The sequence below is a fragment of the Microplitis mediator genome, chromosome 2, assembly GCF_029852145.1.
Source record: "Microplitis mediator isolate UGA2020A chromosome 2, iyMicMedi2.1, whole genome shotgun sequence".
Taxonomy (NCBI): domain Eukaryota; kingdom Metazoa; phylum Arthropoda; class Insecta; order Hymenoptera; family Braconidae; genus Microplitis; species Microplitis mediator.
The window spans coordinates 20,201,711-20,226,606 of NC_079970.1; the positions used below are offsets into that span (position 1 = coordinate 20,201,711).

A 24,896-nucleotide genomic window follows, 5' to 3' on the forward strand; every position below is an offset into this window, starting at 1 on the left:
GTGTTTCTACTAACGACGCATCAGAGACAACAATATACTATATACTGTATGTATATATTTACTTACACCCTCTGTCTTTATTTTACAGCATTGTCAGAGGGTCCCATGTTTGCTGAGCCCATTCCAAATGTGACTGTTGCTGTTGGTAGGGACGCCAGTTTACCTTGTGTTATCAACAACCTCGGAGCTTTCAAGGTTAGTTTGCTTTAATTTATCTTAAATATTACATCTAATATTTTATGAACCTCCAAGTCTACAGAAATTGCGAGCTTAATATAGAGAAGTGATAATTTAATTAACGATATGATAATGATAGTTTTTTAATTTTTTAATTTCATTTTAACGAAGTAAACGGGAAGAATTTTATTGATTTTTTATGATAATTGAAATTTTTGGAAATTTGAGCACAGCTGGACTGCTCATTTTTGTCTAGAAAAGATAAAAAGTAATTGTGAAATACATTTTTTCAAATAAGCCGCCTTTTTCTCAGTAACCGCCATGTTCTTTACTACTGTCACGCCAATGCTATTGCTCGGTAGAATGTAAAAAAAATTTTTTGAACCATTTGATGAATGATATTATGAGTTATTCGGGAAAAAAGAAGTAAATTGTTATGTTTTTATTATTAATCACCAATATCTTTTGAAATAATGAACCGATGTTGACGGTCAAGGTAACATTCGAAGCAGTTCTTAACCACTAACGTTAAAAAAAAACTGTCATCAATTAGTTCAACAATTTGGATATTATTAGAAATTTTTCTGACAATGGTTTCTCTTGAACAAATGAACCGATTTTGATGGTTAAGGTGGCATTCGACGCGGCTTATTGGCAGGGTACGGAGTATAGGGTGGGGACAATCGAATCGATTGTAGCGTCTGCAGGGGACGAAATACGCGTTAAATCGCACTTGTCTTGTGAATAGTTAAATGAAAGCAGTGTTAAAAAATAAGAACAAGTACACGGAGAGAAAAATATCGCCAGATTAAGAATACGTATCGCTATTCTGGCTATACGCTGTATAGTCATCTTACTTGACGATACGCCGTATAGCCAATTCAGCTATACAGAGTATCCTCACAGTGGATCGTCAAAATGACGATTCGTATCCTTATTTTAGGCATTTTATGAATCGCTAACATGACTATTGCGCAAACTCTGTATTTAGGCATCCGACAACCGAGAACGATGATACGTATAGCCAATTTAGCTATACGGATCCTCACGCTGGCTATACAGATACTAATATCAACGAAACTACATATCGTTACAAAGGCTATTCGTCGTATTGTTAAATTAAATAAACGAATACTTAACCTAACCCAAAAACGTATCTTTACTTTAACGATACTATAGATCATTAAATTAATATGAGAGTATTCCTAAATTAGGTATACGAATCGTTATTCTGACGATACGTCATTTGAGGATACATTGGATAGTCATTCTGGCGATATTTTTTTCTCCGTGTAGTTGTTGTGTTATTAATTGCAAAAATACTGACAGAAATAGTAATTGCAAGTTTTATACATTTCCATCCATGATGTTCATCTTTGGCTAAAAATTATTACGGGGAATTTTTTAAATTACAAATTTTTAACACAAAGTATTTTCAATTATTGAGTTTTAAAATTTACAATTATGAATAATTGAAATTACTTTAATTTCTTTACTTAATGCAAATTAATAATTTCAACTTTGAAAAAATTATAATTATAATTATTTTAACTCATTTGTTATTATGACTATTCTTGTTGTTATTATTATTATTACAAGCTAACCTTATGTCGTTCAAAATAATATTTATTTTGTATTTATTAAAATTTTTTATACTTATTTTTTTCAGTACAATCTACTCTATATTTTTCCACCTTTCAAATGTGGTATCACACATATATTTCGCAATCTTTGAAAATTTTAATTATTTGTTTATAAAAACTTTCCGTATTTTCTCTGTGCTTTTTGAGGATGATTTAATGCGGTCGACAGATGTCGTCTTCGTCGCGCACCCTGCCAATAAAGTTTTAAAGCTAGATAGATTTTGAAATCAATCCATCGAGTACATTACAAGTTATCCGAAAAAAAAATTTTTGGAAAAATTTGATTTTTGGAATATCTCCGAATATACTCTACCGAGTATGCTCAATTTCTCACAAATTGTTGGCATTAATGAGCCGCTTCAAACGCCACTTCAAAAAGCCGAATCGGTTTATCCGTTCAAAAGTTACAGAATATTTACATCAATACGTAAGTACGTACATACAGACGTATACACTCGGACATCATCTTGAAATTAGTTCATTACATCTTATTCAGAACATTGATTCCTTTAATTATAAACTTGAGGTGTCAGTCGATCGATAGTAGATTCTGTTAGCGAGGCGAGAGTCGTCGACTGAAAAGTTTCTTGTAATGAATGGTTTGTGTCGGTTTACGACCAGTCGCACTGCTGTTTGTTGTTTCGTTTCGAACATTATAATTTGAATTTTTCACATAAGGAATTACAGCTGTAATTTTTTATTGGCTTGTATTATACAATAATATAAAGCTGACCAAAAAAAATTAGGTCGATTAGTTCTGTCTTCCTGAAAATCTCGTGTCAGCTTATTCAAAATTATACAAACAGATCAACAGGTCAATGAAGTTTAGGTTTTTTTTAATGATAATCTAAATCGACTTATTCAAAGCAACTTGAAATTTTTTAATTATAGTACTCTCTTAATATTAATTTTCTTTTGATACGATGTAAGTGCAGCAAAAAAAAAACCGTGGAGATGATTTAATACGAATAGATTCTGATAATTATTTTATATGATAGCCGAGTTCCCCAACGCTTCGCGCTTGAGCCGCTCGAAAAATTAAATAACGACTTTTAATGAGATCTTACCGTGGCTTTAGTAAAAGCTAATGCAACATAATTAAAAATTATGCTTGATTTCTTAATATGAATATCAAAGTAACCATTTCGTACCTAATTTAGAACTGTAAACAGTAAAATTTTAAAGCTAGAGAAAACTCTCATTCAGATAAAAAAACTACTCAGTAATTTTTTTTTTACTCGGTCCTATTTTATAAAGGAAACAAACAGAAATGGGGTAGAGGTACCGTTTTTGCTCACTTGAAAAATTAAAATAAAATAATACGTAAAAGACAATGACATAATTAATTTTTCAAATGTGAACAAAGATACTTTTATCACACGGAGAGAAGAGAATGGTAATAATTACCATTCTACATGGTAACCAGTCCTATTTTTTCAAGCATAGGAATCGATACTATGTAGCATGGGAATGATTACCATTCTTCTGGTAACATTTACCATACTACGTAGTAATCATGCTACTGGTAAATATTACTTTGTAGCATAGTAATCAAAGCCATGCTAGAATGGTACTGAGTCCCATGCTGCATAGCGTGAAAGCAGTTTAAATATTAAGCGCTGCTATATAGTATATACGTCCAATATAACCTGTACATATATTAATCTTAATTACTACTTATATCAATGAATATTATTTTAATAAACATTATCAATCATACGAAACTCAAGTATTATTTGACAAGTATCATTGTCTATTGTATTCTGATTTAAAATGTTATTCTACCACACGTATCGTCACTGCTGCAGATGGAAAAATGTATATTCCAAAGCGCTGGATTTAATATTTTTAATTTAGATAATTGTTAACTTTCTCTACATTAATAATTCATAATTAATAATTTTACTTACAATAAAATATTAATTAAATGTATTTTCAATACATAATTAAATTATTATAATATTTTTCTAATAAAACTAACCCATGTTAAAATATGTTAATGTTAATATTTATTGTTTTATTTAAAAATTTTTTAAATCAGTTAAAAATTTATTTATTATTAATTAAATAACCTAATTTTTCAATAATAAAACCTTATTTTAATATTAACCTTACTACCTTGAATTGGAAGCAGCTTCATCGAAATTGTAATAATTCCTATGTAGCATAGGAATGATTCCAATGTAGCATATGAATGATTCCCATGCTAACATAGGAATGATTACCATGCTAGCATGGCTAGCATTACCATTCAAAATCGGACAAACTACTATGTTAAATAAATAATACGGCTAAAAAACTCGCGGTACCATGCTACATGGTAATAATTACTATATTACATTGGAGATTATACCATTTACTTCTCTCCGTGCACACTATGAATTTCGAAAAAAAAAATTTGTCGATTTTTTGTGGTAGTCCGCACGGAAAGATTAGAACCTAAATGGTTACTGTTCTGCACCCGACTTAGTACGGTGCTGGAAGAAAATTATCGGTATTGGTGCAGCACCACACTGATTACTGTGCGGAAACTGACTGAGTCGTGTGCGCATATCACTCAATCAGATTCCGCACAGTAATCAGTCGGGTGCAGAACAGTAACCAGTTGGGTTCCAATCTTTCCGTGCACTTTCCCCACTCGGTCCGGTTTGGCCCTTCTTTCCCCTGTATATATATATAGATAAAGTTTTTTTTTTCATTCATAAGTTAATTAACTTTTAATAAGCTTAGAAAAGATAAAGAAATGAAAGGATTTTTTTTTAACTTCATAAAAATGCTGATATAGAAATGTTGGCTATAAGTATCATTAAAATACTTGAAATAATTTTCTGAAGAAAAAACAGATTCTCTTTATCTCTCAGCCACCCTCGAGAAAAGAATAATATAATCCGTTCTTCCACATGGTCGAGTCGTGTCGATCGGGAAGGTCGTTACCTCTTGCAGAGAGAATCCCTTGCTCGGCATTGTGCAATGGACTATTGGAAACGCATCACCGCCATCACCCACGCTGATGTTGTTGGTTTCTATCGTTTCTATCGTATTCCATCGCATCTATACATACATCTATATATCTATACATCTATAGCTATATCTATACATATATTGATATGGGATAAAAGCGACACAGACATATCGAATGGATAATGCGTGGCAGTTTTGTTCAGCAGTGCAAACCAACGACATGAGAACAATTCACTGAAATTCAAACCGTTAAAAAAATCCCTAGTGTATACTGTGTATCACTCTACTATGTCTTTTCATTTGTTGTACACAATGGGTATTCTATAAAATTTAAAAATTCATTAAACCTTTTATTGTTTAAATATTAAAATTTATATATTTTTTATTTAATTTTATTTGTTGTTAAACTTTTTTTACTCTATCCGTACTTTTATAAAATACCGAATAGGAGTTTAACTTTAAAGTTTACCATCATTATATGACACAAGAGTCACATCTATCCATTATTCATATAAAAGTTTGCTCAACTAATATATACACTGTAAGACGCTTAACTTATCGTCACTTCTTTATAATATCGGCTAACTCATTATCACATTGTCAATAAATTTTTTATTTCGCGTTTACATAATGCCGATAAAATGTAAATTAAAAATAAAATTTATCGTTTAATAAATCAATGAAAAGGGACAAAACGGGGTAGGGGCACAATGAAACACCCCCGAAATTCTATAAAAAAAGTATATTTTTAAAAACATTTTTTAAACATTTCAAAATTACTTTTGTAAATATAATTGAGCATTATTTTGAATTTTTTTTGTTAAACTTTTTCAAAAGTTTCAGTGGAAAAATGACAATGACTTTTTTTATGACAAAAACTACTAAAAATTTCGCCCCCCCCCCCCTTTTTAGACGGTCATAAATGCATGGCGTTCAACACCATGCTGGTATAGTCTCAAGACAGATAATAAAATAGTATGTGAAATAATCCAAGACAGTATTATACTGTATAGTACTGGAGCTATTGTATTGCTCACACGTATGCATAGCATGCACGGCGAAACAGTATGGCCTGAGAGCCATACTACAATGCCGATGGCACAATGCTACTAGTTTTTCTCGCCATAATTTCTGGCGTGTCAATCAATGTATACTATCGTATGACCACCAAAACTAGATAGATGTCGTTAGACTAGATTTATCGGCCAGAAGCAATGTGTATACGGCAACGCAGTATGGGCCTGACGGCCATACTGACATTGCGGCGTCCACGCCAACTATCGTCAATGTTACTATTCCCGCAAGGGTTAAATCATCTATGCATACAATTTTATAACTTATAAAAATTGTGTTCACGCCCATACTGGCATAGTGATATCCAGAAAATATTTCTTACCATGAAGAAGGTACCCCATTTTGCCCACAAAAAATGAAAATTTTTTTTAACGGCAGCCGAAAGTTTTTTCTATTTACTTTAAATACCTTAAAAAAAAAAATTAACATATTTGAGTCCCCAAAATCTTAATATTTCTTTAAGTATCCCACTTTGCCCCTCCTTTCCCTACAACAAGCAATTAGTAAAAAATAAAATATTTTATAAAAAATTCAATTATAAAATTTTGTTGGCAATTAATTTGTTAAAAAAAAAATAATAATAATAAAGAAACTTTTGTTGCGGATTCTGGGTGCAGTTTGTGGTTTTCAATTACGACACAGAGAAACCTATGCTCTATCAGACGTCAAAGACGGGGTTGAAGCAATCTAAAGAAACCATACTAATTTTAACTAACTCCATACAGAACTCAATTAGCCGACAAATCTGATGTAAAGTTAGCTTTGTGAATTTTCTCTTTTATATCAAACGAAAATTACTATTACACTCACATAAGTATATACGTGCTTTGTGGATTAATTTCATTAGCTGTTCTCATATTACATATCCATATCGATATTAATATACTGGCTTTGACAACAATAGTCTGCTATGAATTATTTATGTCACAATACATAATATTTTTTCTTTAATGTTCATTTATGTTGTTGCGACTTTATATCTTTGTTATTGAGTTTTTAAATTCAAAGTAATGGAGAGTAGCAAAATTTTTTTAATGTAGTTTATAAATTAATACTCAGGTACTCATTGTTGAGTAATACTTGAAGAGTAGAAAAAAATTTATTCAGCGGAAGAATTTTTTTTAAATTAAAAAATATTTTCATAGAGTATATATATAGATATATACATTTGATGAAAATGTTTGCGTAGCAAATAGAACAAAGAAAATTATATGATTGCGCTACAGTACCTCGGGATTACTTAATTAGTAAATGAAACTGAGTTATTGATCCTGTCGGAACAATGGGTACAAATATTTCATCTAAACTATTTTAAATGGTTGAACGATGGAACGTAAACGTTTATGGTATTTATCAATGATAAATAATTAAATGATTTTTCTTTTTTTTTTGTTCCGATAAATATTTTTCACAGATACCTTACACATTTTTTTTTTAATAATGATAAAAAAAGTAACCAATAAAAAATACGTAGCAATCTCTTTTACACAATGGCAAACAGGCTCAGAGGTAAAGCAAAGAGGATTCGGCCTTTGAATAGCTGCCAAATATTTCAATCGAGCAAGGAATATTCTCACTAGTATAGAGCTCAGCTTCCGGATTCCGTAAAAACGCATGAGTCAATCATGCTTGACGTCCATTTTATTTCAACAATTTTTTTTTCTTTTTATACTCGAACAAATTTTGGCAATCAGTTTTTCACTCATTTTAAATCGATGTGTCAACTTTCTCTGCAAGGTTTTATTATTTTTTTTTAATAAATCGACAAGCATGGTTGAATTGATGTGGTCACTTTTGTGCTGAAAAGATTATTATATACTCTCATTTATTAACTTTCCACTTGAACGAAATTTTTAATTTTCTACGTAAATAGAAAATTCTCGTCGATATTTTTTTAACGAATTAACTGATTTAATAATGGATGAAACTTTTTTTTCCATTAATGAATTTTATCTGTCGTTTCAAGGTAAGAAATATTTTGCGGATATCACCATGCCAGTATGGGCGTGAACGCCATACTGTATGGTATCGAAGATTTTTATAGGTTATAAAATTGTATGCATAGATGGTTCGACCATTGCGGAAATAGTAACATTGTCGATAGTTGTCGTGGACGCTGCAATGTCAGTATGGCCGTCAGGCCCATACTGTAATGCCTTTTCCACATTACTTCTGGCCGATAAACCTACTCTAACGACATCTATATAGTTTTGGCGGTAATACGATAGTATACGTTGATTGACACGCCAGAAATTATGGCGAAAAAAACTAGTAGCATTGTGCCCTCGGCATTCTAGTATGGCTCTCAGGCCATGCTGTTTCGCCGTGCCTGCTATGCATACGTGTGAGCAATACAATAGCTCCAGTACTATACAGTACAATACTGTCTTGGAATATTTCACATACTATTTTAGTATCTGTCTTGAGACCATACCAGTATGGTGTTGAACGCCACGCATTTCTTACCGTATAATAATTATCATGTGGAGCCAAATTAAAAGCAGTAGAATTTTTTTGGTGACATTAACCGCGGAAGTTGGATTTTTGAGCTATACTTTGCCGGGGTAAAGTATGTGATTTCCGGCCAACTATAGCTTAGTCACTTTTCCTCGCACACGTTTAGATAAATACCTTCTCGGCGCTCTGTATGTGTCTCTACATTCTCACACGTCCATTCGAAAATGCCATAGTTCATGAAAATTTCTTTTATTTTCACAATTGCTCGCTAGGTGGCGTGAAAATGGGATTTTATAATGAATTTGTAATTATGAAAAATTATAATTAACTCATATGCCAAATCGTAGAATGAAATCATAAGTAAATGTATCTCTTATGATGAATAAGTCTCAAGCGAGTAAGCCACATATATTGTATAAATTTATCACGATGAGGTTTGGCGTTGAATAAGCTCGATTATAACTTGGAAAACAAAGTTTAAACTAGCATAGAGTAAAATACTTGCATACATATAATAGTATTCGACTCAAGGCTAAATTACGCGACACCTCAGCTATAAGTTCTGAAACTTTGAAGCATTAATTAATCACCCAAAAACTTGCCTGCCGGGTTCAATAAAAAATATCGATTTAATATTATGCATCATTATCACTAAAATATCATTTTTTACAACTATCCCTGTCTAATTTACAATTCTTATACAAGCATTATTGAATCCATTAGTTTGAAAATTTTGAACTTCATAATTTTATTATTAATGATCATGGTTTCATTATTTCAGGTGGCGTGGTTACATGTCGGTCGCCAAATGCTTCTCACTATTCACACACACGTAGTAGTAAAAATCCCAAGGTTCTCAGTTTCATATGACAAACAAAAAACCTGGTTTTTGCGAATACAAAATGTTCAGCAAAATGATCGAGGCTACTACATGTGTCAAGTTAACACTGTACCTATGATAAGTCAAGTTGGATACTTACAAGTTGTTGGTAAGTTTTTTTTTATTTTATCTTTGTGACGGCACTGACAGAAAAAACAACTTTTAGAAATATTGTATTTTTAACTTCCCGCTATAAAAATTGAAAACTCAAAAAAAAGAGGTCATTGATTTCGGTCCGATTTTCGAAAATCGAGTTTTCATCAAATCTTGATATTGTGAAATCCTAGGAAGCTATTCTGACTATTTTCAGTATGATACTCGAGTGTTTGTCTAAGAAGTATCCAATATTTCTAATATGCCGATTTGACGATGGCATTTATTAAAAAAATTTAATAACACAAAATAAATTATTTATCTTATTAACCGCGAATTAGAAGTTTTCTATTCGAAAGATGTATAGAGGAGACTGGGTACGGCTGTCTCACGGGTCGGTTGTCACAGCGGTCATAACAGACAGCTTATCGAACGAAATACGAACATCGATCGGCGTCAAAAGGGAGGTGATGATGCCTTCACGATTTTCGAGACTGATCGCCACAAATGACCGCTGTGACAACCAATTCGTGAGTTCTTCCCAGGTCAAAAATAAAACTTGATTCAGACTTGGTTTACCAAGTCGAAATTGGTGACACGACATTTGACCCGAAGACAAAATACCCACGACAAAATACCCGCGACAAAATACCCGACGACAAAATACCCGATGCCAAAATACCCGACGACAAAATACCCGACGACAAAATACCCGATGCCAAAATACCCGACGACAAAATACCCGCAATCTAAAACTTTCGCCACACGGTGTGATGCTTTTTGGGACCACGATAATTCATCCCGAGAATCAATTAAAAAAACAAAAAGAACGGAGAAAAAAATATCTTTGTTTTTTTTTTCCGTGAAATAAGAGTATCTCAATAGAGGGTCCAGGGGCAAAGCCCCGGTAGGGTTCAGGGACCTAGTGGAACTTTTGGTATTTTTTATGTGTGGGTATATTTTTGTAACTGCACACACAAAATTCGTGAAAAAAGGGCGCCATGTTTCACACCCTGTTGTGTGTGGATACATTGATTTAATTTCACACACACGAAATTCGTGAAAAAAAGACGCTATTTATCACACTTTTTTATGTGTGGGTACATTTTTTTAATTGCACACACTAAAGTCGTATTTAATAATAATAATAGTTATTAGTATTATATGTTAATAACAATTGTTATTATTATTTTATTTTTTCGTGAAAAAAAAATGTATAATTAAAAAAATTAATTATTTGCCGTCGGGTATTTTGTCGCGGGTATTTTGGATTGCGGGTGTTTTGTCGTCGGGTATTTTGTCGCGGGTATTTTGGTTTGCGGGTATTTTGTCTTCGGGTCAAATGTTACGTAGCCGTCGAAATTTGGAGCCGTTTTTCATAAGACAAACCTGACTTTTTTTTACGGAGATATGAAATACATTGAGTTTTCGCCTTGGTTTAGACTTAACTGTCTTACTTAGTCACGATTTAAGACGAAAAAATTGAAATCAACTCAAAATTGATTTGATTTAGACTTATTCGACCTAAATTATAAGGCGAAAAAGTCAAAACTAAGGTGAAATAATTTTTATATATTAAGGTGGAAGTAAGACGAATAAATAACTTTTTTTCGACTTGATTTATCAAGTCAAAAGTAAGGTGAATGACTATTGTGCTCGAAGTAAAGACAAATAAGTTGAAGCTAAGATCAAAAAAGTTCAAAAAGTTGAAAAAAATTTAATTTAAGTCGAAAAAATCGAAATCTTATCGAAAAATCGTCGGCAAATCGATAACTTCAAAAGAAAATAAGGTGAAGCGAGCCTGAATCAAGTTTTATTTTTAACCCAGCTTCTTACCGCAGTTTAATATTAATTTGTAAATTTAAGCTACTTAGAAGTATTTGTCAATATTAAACATACTTATATCATATAAATTAAATTTGAAACTGTGATTTATAGATTTAATTTTCAAATTTCCAAACAACTTATAACTTTAGGTTTATCATGATGTTACTGTCATAAATAATTTGAAATTACTCTCAAAAGTTAAAAACTTTATTATTCCTCTCCCAAATCTACTTTCGAGAGTATTTAGTTATTTAGCAATAGTTCTATATACAAAAAAAAATTAGATCGAAGAAAGTTAATAAAAAAAGAAGTTTTTTAGAAATAGCAAAATTTGAAACTTTCCATAATTAATATTTAAAAAAAGGCCTGTAGCTTTGGAGGCAATTAAGCACTTGGGTTGAAACTTCATAATTTTCATTCCATTCAATATCATACATTCCAATTAATGTTAACTTTTACCAATAAATTAATAATCACAAAATTCTCATTAGCTCAAATTTCAACTAAATGACTAGTCTCTTTCGAAGTAAAAAAAAAAAACATCTACAAATACAGCGTGAAAAATAGATAAATATAGTATTCAATAATGAATAACTAAACGTTATGAAATTGAAATAACGCTGAATATATTAAAACCTCATAATTAAATCCCAATGAGTTTACCGATTATTCTATACAAATATCAAGTTAAATATGACGTGTTGTATGAAACATATTGTAATTATAAATTATATATTTATTAACCAGTACCGCCGAACATTGTGGACTCTATGTCATCGGAGAGTACAGTTGCGGTGAAGGAGCATCAAAATATTACATTGACATGTAAAGCCGAAGGTTATCCTGAGCCAACAATGATGTGGCGACGCGAGGACGGACAATCGATTCCAATCGATCGGAGATCAAAAGGTAACAATAATTATGTAGCAATAAGCAAAAATATAAATAGGTTACAATCTATCACTCAATCTGTTGTCTGGTAGTAAATAAATTTTTAATTATGTTAATTTTAGTGATTGAATAATTAATATTTGTTATGACATTAATTATTAGCGGGCTTAAAAAAGGTGATTAGTGTTGATTACACAGCTAGAATTATATATATATTTGTGTGTGTGTGTGCGTGTGTGTGTGAATTGTGTGAGGTAAATACAGCAGTGGTATAATTAGCATTCTAGAGTGTACATATTACTGTGAGGTAGCGAAGCGGAAAGGAGGGATTACGCTAGGATTTGCAAAGCTATCATATCCATTATGAAAACCCAACTCACTTGGGTTGTCCACTGTCCGACGTACTACACCCAAAAGAGCTAATAGTAAGCACATTTATGAATCAACCAGACAGACGCAGACTCTGACACCAGAAACTATTTTACTCTCATAACTCTTATATTCTCACGTACGTTTTCCTTCCGTTATAAAAGCTTTTAAATATTGTACAAATTAATCAACTCAAGTTCTCACAGTCCATGATATTATCATTATATGTACATATATACATATGCACGCTTAGTAAGAATTTTTGCCAATGAGATAGATGTATGCGCTCACACGGTCTCGAGAGTCAACGATTAAATATGCACGAGACATATAACGTTACTTTGGGGTACTAACTTTAATGACTATCTTTATTTCATTTTTAGAATGGCTCTAAAAATTAACTATTTATTAAAACTTTTCAAATTTTTTTTTTTTCTTCTATTTAATATATTAATACTGCATAGAAAGAAAGAAACTTTGAAAATTAGTGTTTGAAATTATAACCCAAAACCTGGTTGTCAATATAAGGAATTTCAATGTTCCAAAAAATAAATTTAATAATAAGGTAAGAGACCCATTACCCGATCGCTCAGGTTTTTGGACATCAATATTTTTTCAATTTTACTAAATATAGATATACAAATACATTGAGTCTCTGGTGGATCCGAATTACGGTAATATACCGCATTTTTCCGTAATTTACCGTAAACCCGATATTTCTACGGTAAATTTGCCGTAATTTACAGTAATTTACAGTACTATCCGGTAGTGTTCAGTGTTTGCTGTTAATTGCGGTAAAAATACGGCAATTTGCAGTATTTTGACCATATGCACCGTATGTTTGTCTATTTCTACAGCTTTTACACTGTAATACTTCACCTTGCGGTAAAAGACAACAAGGTTTGCGCAATTTTACGGTAAATTACCGCTCTCTTACTGCAAATTTACGGTTAAAATACTGTAATTTTTCCAAATATACTAAATTACAGTAATTTACCGTAATTCGGATCCACCAGGGCGTTATCAGGTACTAGGTTTTTTACTTTACATATAATAAATTTTTTAAGTTTAAGTTACGATTTTTAAAGTGCAAATATTAAATTTTCCTGCATAGACAATAAATAGTAATATTTTCCCTATAATTATTTACGTTTTAATTATAAATTAAAGAATTACTATTTATAATGATAGTATTTACTGATCACTTTATCATTATATTACTTTTCGTTTTTTAATTCACATAAGGTACATGAAGAGAAATGTCAAGCAAATATTCCTATGCAGCATAGTAATGGTTACATTACTCTATAGTTTGTATAGGCAGTCACATAAGAGCAGCATGACACAAACTGTAGAGTAATGTAACCATCACTATGCTGCATAGGAATATTTATCTGACATTTCTCTCCGTGTAAGAGACCTAGTATCCGATTACGGTATTAGTACCCGATCACTCATGTATTTGTATATCTATATTTAGTAAAATTTAGTAAATATAGATATACAAATATATGGAGTGATCGGGTACTAAGTTCTTACCTTAGTTCAATTTTTTCCGTGCGAGTTAAACGATGGTTTTATTTCCGTCAATAATTTTAGTTTCCAATAAAAATAAATCAATTGAAAAGAAATTTTAATTAACTTAACTTCTGAGTTAGATCAGTAAGCAAATTAAGTAAATAAGAATGTAATTTTAAAATAAATAGGTTAAAACATTTAAATCTTGAAATTATAAGTAAAAAGTTTATTTCTTGATGATTTTAAATATGTAATTAGTCCTAAGAGCCGAGTCTCGCAAACGTTTGTGGAGAATAAAATAAAAAATAAAAAAAGTAAACAAAGAAAATGAAAAAAAATAAAAACCCCCTCGTGCTTGGGCGTACGTGGCACGACTACTTGAGGATCGAGCCACTCCATTTGGAATGAAAGCGTACATTATACGCTCTTGTGACATTTCTCACATGGCACATGGAGAAGCCAGTGAGCTAGAGTGGGTAGTTGGGTGTAGGTGGGTGTAGGTGGTTTACGTACTATGCTCCTGGTGGTGGGACTAGGGGTAGCTAGATATGTATGTATAGAAAGTAACGAGAACGCAGTACATAGAAACGCAGTGTAGCTGGCTAACGACGGATTAAAACTTAAACTACTCACGGCGTACGACTAGACATAATCTACGGTATTATATATCCTTATGAATTATACCGGTGGTTACACGTGCTACCAACGGAAACGTTTAGGCCTCGTCATCCTGAACCGTGTGCCGCTGAACCGGATGAACAGGACATCACTTCCAAGTGGCAGGCAACATGTCATTTCCCTTATTCCGGGTGCATATGACGGTATTGAACTTGTATCATAACTGACATATATAACGTCTCAAATTATATTCATTGTCAATAATTATTATCATTATTATTATTATTACTCAATTGTAAGCTATGCCCAGTTGGTAAGCTTCGATTGATAAAAATAATATTATTAAGGGACGAACGGGCCAAATGGAATGTTAAATTTCAAAAATAGTATATTACACTACAAGGGAAGAAAGTTGAAATTCCTGCCCTGTGTGATAAGATGCCCGAGGCGAAGCCGAGGGCATCATGACACACAGGGCAGGGCTTTCAACTATCTTCCCGTGTGGTGTATACGATTTTTCTTTATACCTGGTCGAAAGTACGTTTATTAATTACATTTTTGAATACTATGAACAATACAACCACGTTCTGCCTTCAGCTGACAGGTCGGCCATGTTTTTTTTATTTGCTCCCTATTGACGCGCCTCTTTCGGACATACATAAAACTTTAATTTTTTTCCGTCTCTCTTTTTTTTTTTTGTTGCGTTTTTGCTGCCTGCCCCGCGACATTTGAAAGCACGAGCGAAGCGAGTGCGTCTGGTCGGCGGGGGCAGGCATCAAAAACAAAACAAAAAAAAAGACATAATTATACTTATAAAAAATAAAAAATAACTATTTTTTTTCGAAAGAAATAAATTTATGCCTATAAACAAGATTTTTTTCCTGCCAATAAATAATATATAAATAAATACATAAACTTTCAATAATTAACTTCGCCTCTGCATCAAAATCTTTTATCACCTCATCCTCGTCCATAGATTCATCCGATGAAACTTTTTCATTTATCTTATCATTGTAATTACACTGTTTAATTAAAATATTACGTACAACGAGACACAAAAATACTGACGCATATATAAAGCAACGATCTACGACGTTATCGTGAAAAATTTTATTTATAAAGTGGTAGACGATCACTAGATGGCAGCAACCGGCTGTTTCTGTAGGCCCGAAAAAATTTTTTGCTCCCGGCGACAAAAGTGACGCGCATGTAACTCCACCAGGAGAGGGAAATAAGACTTTAGGCCTTAAAATTAGGGAGGGAAGTGCGTACTTTCGACTAAGGGATAAAGAAAAATTAATTTTCCTATCGTGATTATAATAAAAAAAAAAAGTATTTTCTCATATTTCGGCAAAATGGGATATTCATACAAACATAAAAAAACTTTATCGAAATTTGTAGAGATCTACTTACACGAAAAAAACAATATAGTAGTGGCTACTCTCTAGAATAGTACTGTGTACTTTCTGTAAAAAAAAAATTTTAACAGTACTGTATGCTATGTAGACTATATCCACTACTGTTCGGAATAGTACTCAGTACTATCCAGAGAGTAATGAATACAGTCTAGATAGCATGCAGTACTGTCTGAAATTTTTTTTTTACAGAAAGTACTCAATACTATCTCAGAGAGTTGCCACTACTATATTGTTGTTTCTGTGTAGATCAATATAAGTATTTTGATATCAAAAATCCGTTTGAAATTTTTTTTATTGGATTGAAAATTACTAATAATTTTTATTCGTAAATTTGATTTATGTAGACTATGTAGTACACAGAAAAAAAAAAAATTCTTGGCGCAAAAAATTTTTATTTGTTCCGAGAAAATTTTTCCAGTCATCAGAAAATTTTTGTCTTCAATTACTAGTGCAAAATATTTCTTGCGTCAAGAAATCCCTTTTTTCTGTGAATACACGGAAAGATTGGAACCCGACTGAACTGTTCTGTACCCGACTCAGTACGTGTGCTGGAAGAAAAAGCTCGATTTTGGTGCAGCACCACACTGATTACTGTGCGGAACCTGACTGAGTCGTGTGCGCACATCCAAGTCGGGTGCAGAACAGTAACCAGTCGGGTTCCAATCTTTCCGTGTAATACGGGATTTAAGTCTTTGTAAATTTAAATTACTTTTTCTCAGTTAATTTTGATTCATAAGTGAATAAAATAATTTTTAATTCTCATTCCGGTGAAAAATTTTCGCTTAACATTAATTAAAATGAAGATAAAATTATTTTCTCAAAATCATAGAAAAAAAATCAAGCTCAATGGTCCTAAAATTTATCATAAATTTATCATAAAATACTTATCAATAAAAATTAATTATACAAAAAAAAAAATTTTATACAAATCAAATACGAAATGATTCTCTGGAATAGTTTTTGAATTAAATCATATAATTAACAGAAAAAATAGTTCAATAGTAATGAGAGCCCAAGTATAGGCAGCACACAAAAATTTTTATAAAATAATAATTATTTACAAAAAAAAGTTATTATTTTTGATAGAAGTTTTAATCTCTCTTTGCTTGATAACTACATAACTATATAATAAAATAAAAATTTTTAATTTTACTAATGAAGAAAAAAAAATTAAAATGTCGCTTTGAAGAGACATTCTGATATGAACTTGATTTATTTAATTGGGCAATGAGATTTCCAAAAATTAATTATTCATAGTGACAGTCGTTAAATAATCATATCGTGCCTCATTATCTTCATTTGAGTTTCTACTTTCGTTAAATATATAACTAACATCATTTTCTATAGAACATTTATTTTTAATTGTCGTTTTAAAAATTACAAAAAAACTACATCACTAATTAATTAATCCATTACAAATTTAAAAAGTAAATTTGCATATTAAGTTATTTAATTTACTTTTTTTTTTAAATTCAATTTGAAACCATGACTAAATAATATAACTTTGTATCGCGGTTAATAATTTTAGTTATCCTTTTTTTAACGAACTTAATTAATCCAACAGTCTAAAGTTTGCTTTACTCTTTAGCTTCAACAAACTCGTCAGCATACAGAGAAAAAAAAGCTACGAAAATTTTTTTTTTCATTCTTTTATTCTAATTTAATAATCCTAAAATCATTAGCAATATTTTTATTTCAAATAATTTTTACCACCATCAGTATCACAACGATTTCAATTTTTTTTTTTTTACTAAAACTCATTAAAACAAAAAAATTGAATTTTTATGAAGATAAAAAAACATCGCTCGTAACCCATGCGTAAAAGTAAAAAAAAAACTCAAACAAACATTACGGATGAGTGCTCAGTAGTTTTCTGCATTTCCGTACATCCTCTTTGGATTTTTTTTCATCTTCTTTCAACTCTTACCTCCTTATTCCCAAATCTCTTTCTCTTTCTCAGCATCTTACAGATTAAAGGCGTAAAGAGACAGAGTACAGAGACTAGTAAATGTTAACTTTAAAAGAAAGCTACTAAAACTCAAAGTAAACCAACAACTCATTTTGCTTCCCTATTTAAAAGTCAACAGTAATTTTTTTTTTTTACGAGAAAATTATATCGTCCAATTAAAAGGGAATAAGCACAAGAAATGTAAAACTTAAAAAAATTTGGTTCATCTATTTAATTTCATTCTTTCTCTCTTAGTATTTAGTATAATTCCTTTATGAATATTGCAATAACTTTAAGCTCATAAAAACATTAAATTCCCGCCAATTTTATCTTTTCAAATTAATTGTCTTCTACGAAATGAAACATTAAATATCTTTTAAAAATACACTGTAATTGGCTGTTTTAAAAATAGTTTCAATTAAATGCTATCTTAAGCTTATTAAAGTGCATACAATTGGAAATTTATATAAGAAAACGGATGAGGAATTAATTAAGGTTAATTTAATTTATAATAGCCGGAAAATATGATATGGTTATAGTGTTTAAAATTATTCTTGATATTTAAAGCCAATTGCTTGAAGTTATTGATAAATTCAAATTATTATACATTAAATTATTTTTGAAAAAAGTCATAAATGCCATCAAAATTAGAATCACAATATTTTTTATTGTGTTTCATTTCAATATATTTTTTTTATTGGCCGTAGCTCAATAAATTTTAAAAGCAATAGTTATTTGAAAAACTATAATTTCAACCCTTTCAAAATTGGCTGTACCAAACATGCGGTATAATTTGAAAAATTCTATTAGCGGTCGCGGTTTTTTGTTGTTGAAAAGATACGGCCACGATTATGCGTGTGTTTATTTACAGTTATAAAGTACAAGCCACACGAGGTTGAAGAACGCAGTGCTATAAGTATACCTAGTGGTATAGCTGTGAAATAGTGAACTATCTAAACATGAATAAGTGAACATTCACTAATTCGGAGTGCCAATCAAACCACTTTTTGAAATAAGTGGTTCAATTTGTACTTTGAATTAGTGAATATCCACTTATTTCCACTAATTCATCTTTAGACCTACACAAAAAAATATATATGTGACATACATGCATCAATGTATCGGCTATATGGGACATATATGTGATTTATATATTTTTTTGTGCGGGGAGAGTATATGCACTATTTTTCAGTGATTTTCACTGTTTCAGATTAAGAGAGTGACGTGTTTTTCAAATTTGCCTAAGTTTCAAAAAAACAAAAATTTTTTTTGTCATCCTCATACGGTTAATTCAAATTTATGTTTTTTATAGTTAATTATTCTTCAAATACTTCAACTTTCATAGCAAGACTTTAGTTAACCCGCAATTATCAAAAACTGATTAAAGTTTAAAAAAAAAAGTTTATATTGTATTTTAAAAAATTTTTGAATTTAAATTCGATTCAACATCTTTATTCATGTTTTCAATTTTGAATATAGTAGGATCCTAGGTCAATTTAAAAAATGGTTAAATTAAAAAAAATATTTTAAAATGATCACTAAGAGAAATACCACGCGTTTTATTCCAGAGACGAGCAAAATAGTGCAATAATGAATATTCTATACTAACCCCTTAGGTCACGTAGTGTCCAGAAGATCCCCGACAATTTTTAACTCAAAATATCTCAGTAATTATTCACTTTTAAAATAAAATGGAAGATATCTTTTTGATAGAAAATTTGAAGCACTACAAAAAAGGCTCTATACAATTATATCGATTACTCAATATTTACAGATATAGATTCATAAAATCAATTACACTTTTTTTATAACTTTGAAATATTATGATCCAGAAGTTAACAGACAATTAACAATTTTCGGATTTTTGTTTTCAGCAAATCAATCACAAAAAAAAAAATAAATAAAAATATGCACATGTAGAAAATTAAAAAAACTATACGTGCAATTTATCGTTTTGAAAAAATTTCAAAAATTATTACACGTCGACTAACTTCAGTATCATGAAATTTTTTCCGATTTTCTTTCGCCATCACTATTCTATCATTACTCAAAATTAAAATTTATGATAATCACATAGAACATACATTTTTAAATATAGTGTCAGTGCATTTTTTTGAAAGACTATGCTTTAAATTTCCCTGACAGATCCTTGAAAATCGAAGAAAAATTTAAACAGCGTTCAGATAAAATAAACTTGCCATTACGACCCGGTGGTACTAATTAATGATTTATTAGAGTGTCAAACGTCAACATTAACATGATCCGTTCAAGCGTGAGAAGACTCCTGTATTAGTATCGAGGATATGATGTCTTCTAACAAGCTCTACTTGGGCAACTCCTGTCTCCAGAGAGTGGATAAAGTGCATGAAGGGTTTCGACGTTATAACCTACAGTTAGGGCAAACCAAAACTTGACAAAGTTAGCGCTTGTTAAAAGTTAAGCACTACAATGCTGGCATGTTCGTTGAGAGATGTCGGAAATACCATGTGCGGGCATCGTCATCAATATATATATGTATAATAACAATAATTTGATACTCTAAGGCAACCTTGTGATACATAGAAATTTCCACGAAGCACGAAACTTGATGTACTTTACATAAAATTTGTTTACTCAGTTTACTCGTGTTCATACAAGTACATACTAGTTTATAATTGGCAATTCGATCACATAAACCGTACAATTAATTAAAAAAATATTTATTAGTTTACTGAGTTCAAAAGAATTATAATTAATAAAAATTTTTTTTTCTTCATTAATTCAACGATTTCGTTTATTTGAAATTGTTGTTATTTTTTTTTATTTTTACCCTGAGAGAATTTATATTATTTATAGAGGTTCGATTAAAAAATTAGCCGTTAATTGACTTGCATGGCTGAGCAATGGGAGCGAAAACGAATGTCGGAATGACGTACAGAGAAGGGAAAACATCAGAGCGATTGCTGAATCTCGAATTAGAGGCACCTGTCAACGTATAACACATTTGTTTATATACATATATAGATAAATATAAATATATTTGTATTTGTATATGCATATGTGTGTATATAATAGTACGTGTGACCATTGCCATCTAGCCACGCAAGAGAAACTCCACCAATTAGCAATGGCGCGAAACTCTAATGGACGATAATTTGATAACGGAAGCGGAATGGAGCTGCCGATCGTAGTTTGCAATTACTTGTTATCCGCTTATAGTAAACCTGATCCTTACGTCATTGAAAATCATTATTGAAGCACGATAACATCGTGTACAAAATAATAACGATATAATTATGCTTACACCATATTAGTATCACTCTAACAATCTTATTTTCATTTATTTCAATAATTTGGTTTTTATTAATTAATCCACAATAATCAGATTAAAAAACTTACTTGTTAATTTTAATAAAAAGTATGAAATGGTTCATTAGCAAATAATCCCGGTAGTTTTTTCTACATGGAAAGAATATTATGGTCACCGTTCCTAGTGAATTTATGAAATATCAACTCATAATGTTATGGTAATAATCACTTGGAATTATGGGAAATACGCCCATAATTTCTGGGGAAAGTTTCCATAACTATAAGAACAATTCCTATAATTATGATACTAATTACTATGGTAATGATTAGTATACTCATGGAAATAGTTCTCATAGGTACATAGAAATAAATTCTATATCCACATTGGAACGGTTCCTAGGTGCGTATGGGAATAAATCCTGGTAATCACCTCCGTAATAAATGTTAAGTATTTTCAGAATATCATGAGAATTGTCCCTATACACGGAAAAAAGAGCAGTTGAAAAATTACAGTTTCGTATAGTAGTAAGCGCTCCGGTCTGAAACTGTAAAAATTACATTTTTTATTCAGAAATAACAAATATTACAGTTTCAAACTCGATATAGTCGATTTAAACTGTAAAATTTGCTGTTTAAAATTGTATTAATTTTATTACTATAACAAATTTCTAAAATTACAGTTCAAGCTTTAATGTTTAAAGATTTTTGCCCGGAAGGCCTATTTTTACTGTAGAAACTGTAATTTTTCAATTGCTCTTTTTTCCGTGTATTACTATGGTAATCACTTTTTTAATATTATGGTAAACTTTACCATGTAATATGGTAACCATTACTATAACCCGAGTCAAAAATCAAATTCGGATTTAAGTCTCCAAATTCTCAATGAGGTTTTTGAAGATCAATTTAGAATTTTGAGATTGACAACAGTATGGGAAATTATCTTAGCTTAGTCTTCAAAGTAGTAGTTACGACCCGTTTTACCACTTTAAGGACTAAACTGGAATAACATGATCTGGATTAGAGCCTCAAAATACTCAAAACGTACAGGAATAATTTTATCCGCATTTGAACCTCAAAAGTCTCTTCCCTCCCTTTTCTATATAAAATTTTTCAAAGTCCGAATGATAACTTTTCATTCGTTGAGGATTTTGAGGTCTTACTTACAATTTAAAATCGATAAATTATTCGCATTTAGACCTCATAGTTCTCATTGAGACTATTGAGGACTAAACTAGAATTTGTTTTTGGACTCGGGAATATTATGGCAACGATTCCTATAATATTCTGGTAACCACTACCATGATATAATGGTAATCATTCCTATACATTATGGGAATCATTACCATAATACGTAGGAAAGGTAACCATAGTAGTATTGGAACAATTACTATAATGACATATGAATTATTACCATAATTTTATTGGAAAAATTCCGATTTCGTACAGGACTAAAACCCATAGGGGAGGGTGGGGCAGAGCGGCCCCCCTAAGCCAATTATTATTTTTTGTGGCTTTCAACCATAAGATCACTTTGCTTTTGTCCTATTTCGAACAAATTTATGGACATTTTGCCAAAATTCTGAAAAAAAAAAATTTTTTTTTGTGGGGCAGAGCGGCCCCCCTTCAAAAAGTGATAAAAAAATTTTTTTTTTCGTTTTTTTTTTTTTTAAATTGTTTTCATCATTAAGAATGTATTTCTTTCTCTTGACAACTATTTTTGGTTTTATATTACTCGAAAAAAATTTTTTAAAGCGTAAAAAATCGTTCACTCTCGATTACCTTAATTACTAATTGTTATTTAATAAAAAAAAAAATCAATTCTATAATTTTACTTTATTTCAAAAATTTATCAACTAAAAAAAAAAATTTAATTTTTATAAATTTTTAGTGACCAAATTTGCCTCTTACATAAAGAAACGGCCGAAAAATATGAAAAAATAATTTTTTCGGAAGTTTCGGCTGGTCCATTTTGCCCCAAATGTCATGCGTAGGGGTAAAAATGCGCAAACATATCGGATTTATAGTAATTAGTCGAAAAAAAAAAAATTTTTTTTTTGGTCAAAATTTCAGGGGGGCCGCTCTGCCCCACCCTCCCCTATAGATAGGAATGGTTACCATAATTAGTATGGGTGCCATTCCTATAATCGATAATTTGAAAAAACCTGTTACCTTACGATACAAGAACCATTCCCATACTATACTGTAATTGTTACCATAAATTTCTCTCCATTAAATATTCATAATCTTTTAAAATTTGGGATTAATGTGTGAAAAAATTGGTTTTTAAATGATTTTACTAATGTATTATTGAAGTTTAAAGTTTAATCTATCGATAAAATAAAATGAATTAATATTTATACTTTTTAGAAGTTGATAAAATCAAAATGAATAAATAATAATGAAACGTCGTGATTAATCAATAGACCTTTGGATTTCATGTAATTTAATTTGTCAAAAATATCCTCGGTTAATTTATAATTAAAATATTAAAGTCAATATAAAAGAAAACTTACAAAACATCGATAATTTTGAAGGATTAAATGTGAACGACTTAAGCATAAATAATTAATTATAAAATTTAAACTTCAATAAGTATTTAATGTTGTTGAAAAACGAACTTTAAAAAAAAATTGCATGAATTTTTAACTGGACAAAAATGTACTACTATAAAATTCATTACACATAAAACTTTTAAATCTTTTATGCAATAACTAATAAAACAAATTCATCTGTTAACTTAACTCGTGAATAAGTGAGTAATTAAATCCTATAATAAAAAAAAAATTATCATAAATTTTTAAAAGTAGAATTTAGGAAAAAATCGATTAATTTTTTAACGTTAATTCCATTTGCAATAAGTGTACTACTGGATTAAATTTATTTAATTTTTTCGCACTACTAAAGCTGAAAGTGATATAATAGTAATTTATATATCCAGTACGATTGTGTTTAAGACGAGATTGTTAATGCAACGAGCATCTTATACGGAATTTTACTACACTGTAAAAAATTTTGGTGTAAAAATGTCCCCCGAGAACTTTACACGGTCATGAAGTGTAAAGTAACGGTGTAAAAAATCCTTGGTGTAAATTATCCATCCGTGTAATTTTATCACAGTGTAATCTACTTCTTTTACACCATTCTGTGGTGTAGTATTTTGAACATTTGAAACTTTTTATGATCACACTGTAAAATGTTTTGAGTCCAAGGTGTGGTGTGAATAATACGGTGTTAAAATTTTCAACACTGCTAGTGTGAAAAGTACACGACGCACGGCGTTAAATTTTGAGCCGTGTGAATTAGAACGTTCACACCACCATTGGTGTAAATGTATAAGTTTTTTATTCAAAACTCTCGATTACTTTGACGCTAGGAATTAATTTTTATTTTAGAATTATCGACATCGACATCAATGATAATGATATGATATATTAATGCTGCGATTTCTGTATTATTTATTAATTTTTGACCACAGATTATATTCTTGGACAATATTCAGCTAGTAACAACAAACGGTGTTGATGAAAACTCTCATACCGTGTTAAAAGTACACCGCTTGATATTTCACACCGATCAGACCGTGTAAAGTCTTCGGGAACCATTTTTACACCGCGTTTTTTATAACACAAAATTATTAAAAAATACACATTTACACGCTTGACGGTGTAAAAATTTTTAATTCACACCGCCTAAATTTAACACGATATTTGGTGTAATTTTCACACAGAGTCATT

The 24,896-nt window shown here is 30.7% G+C and overlaps 1 protein-coding gene across 3 annotated transcripts in view; it reads left to right on the top strand.

Moving 5' to 3' along the window:
• The window catches only part of LOC130663316 (lachesin-like), a 250,729-nt gene that overhangs the window by 187,711 nt on the left and 38,122 nt on the right, over positions 1–24,896 (top strand). For all 3 annotated transcript variants that reach the window (XM_057462462.1, XM_057462464.1, XM_057462463.1), the window contains exons 4-6: positions 89–195; positions 9,094–9,301; positions 11,860–12,021. In XM_057462462.1, coding sequence (XP_057318445.1) covers positions 89–195; positions 9,094–9,301; positions 11,860–12,021 — 477 coding nt within the window. The remainder of the gene's footprint in view (positions 1–88; positions 196–9,093; positions 9,302–11,859; positions 12,022–24,896) is intronic.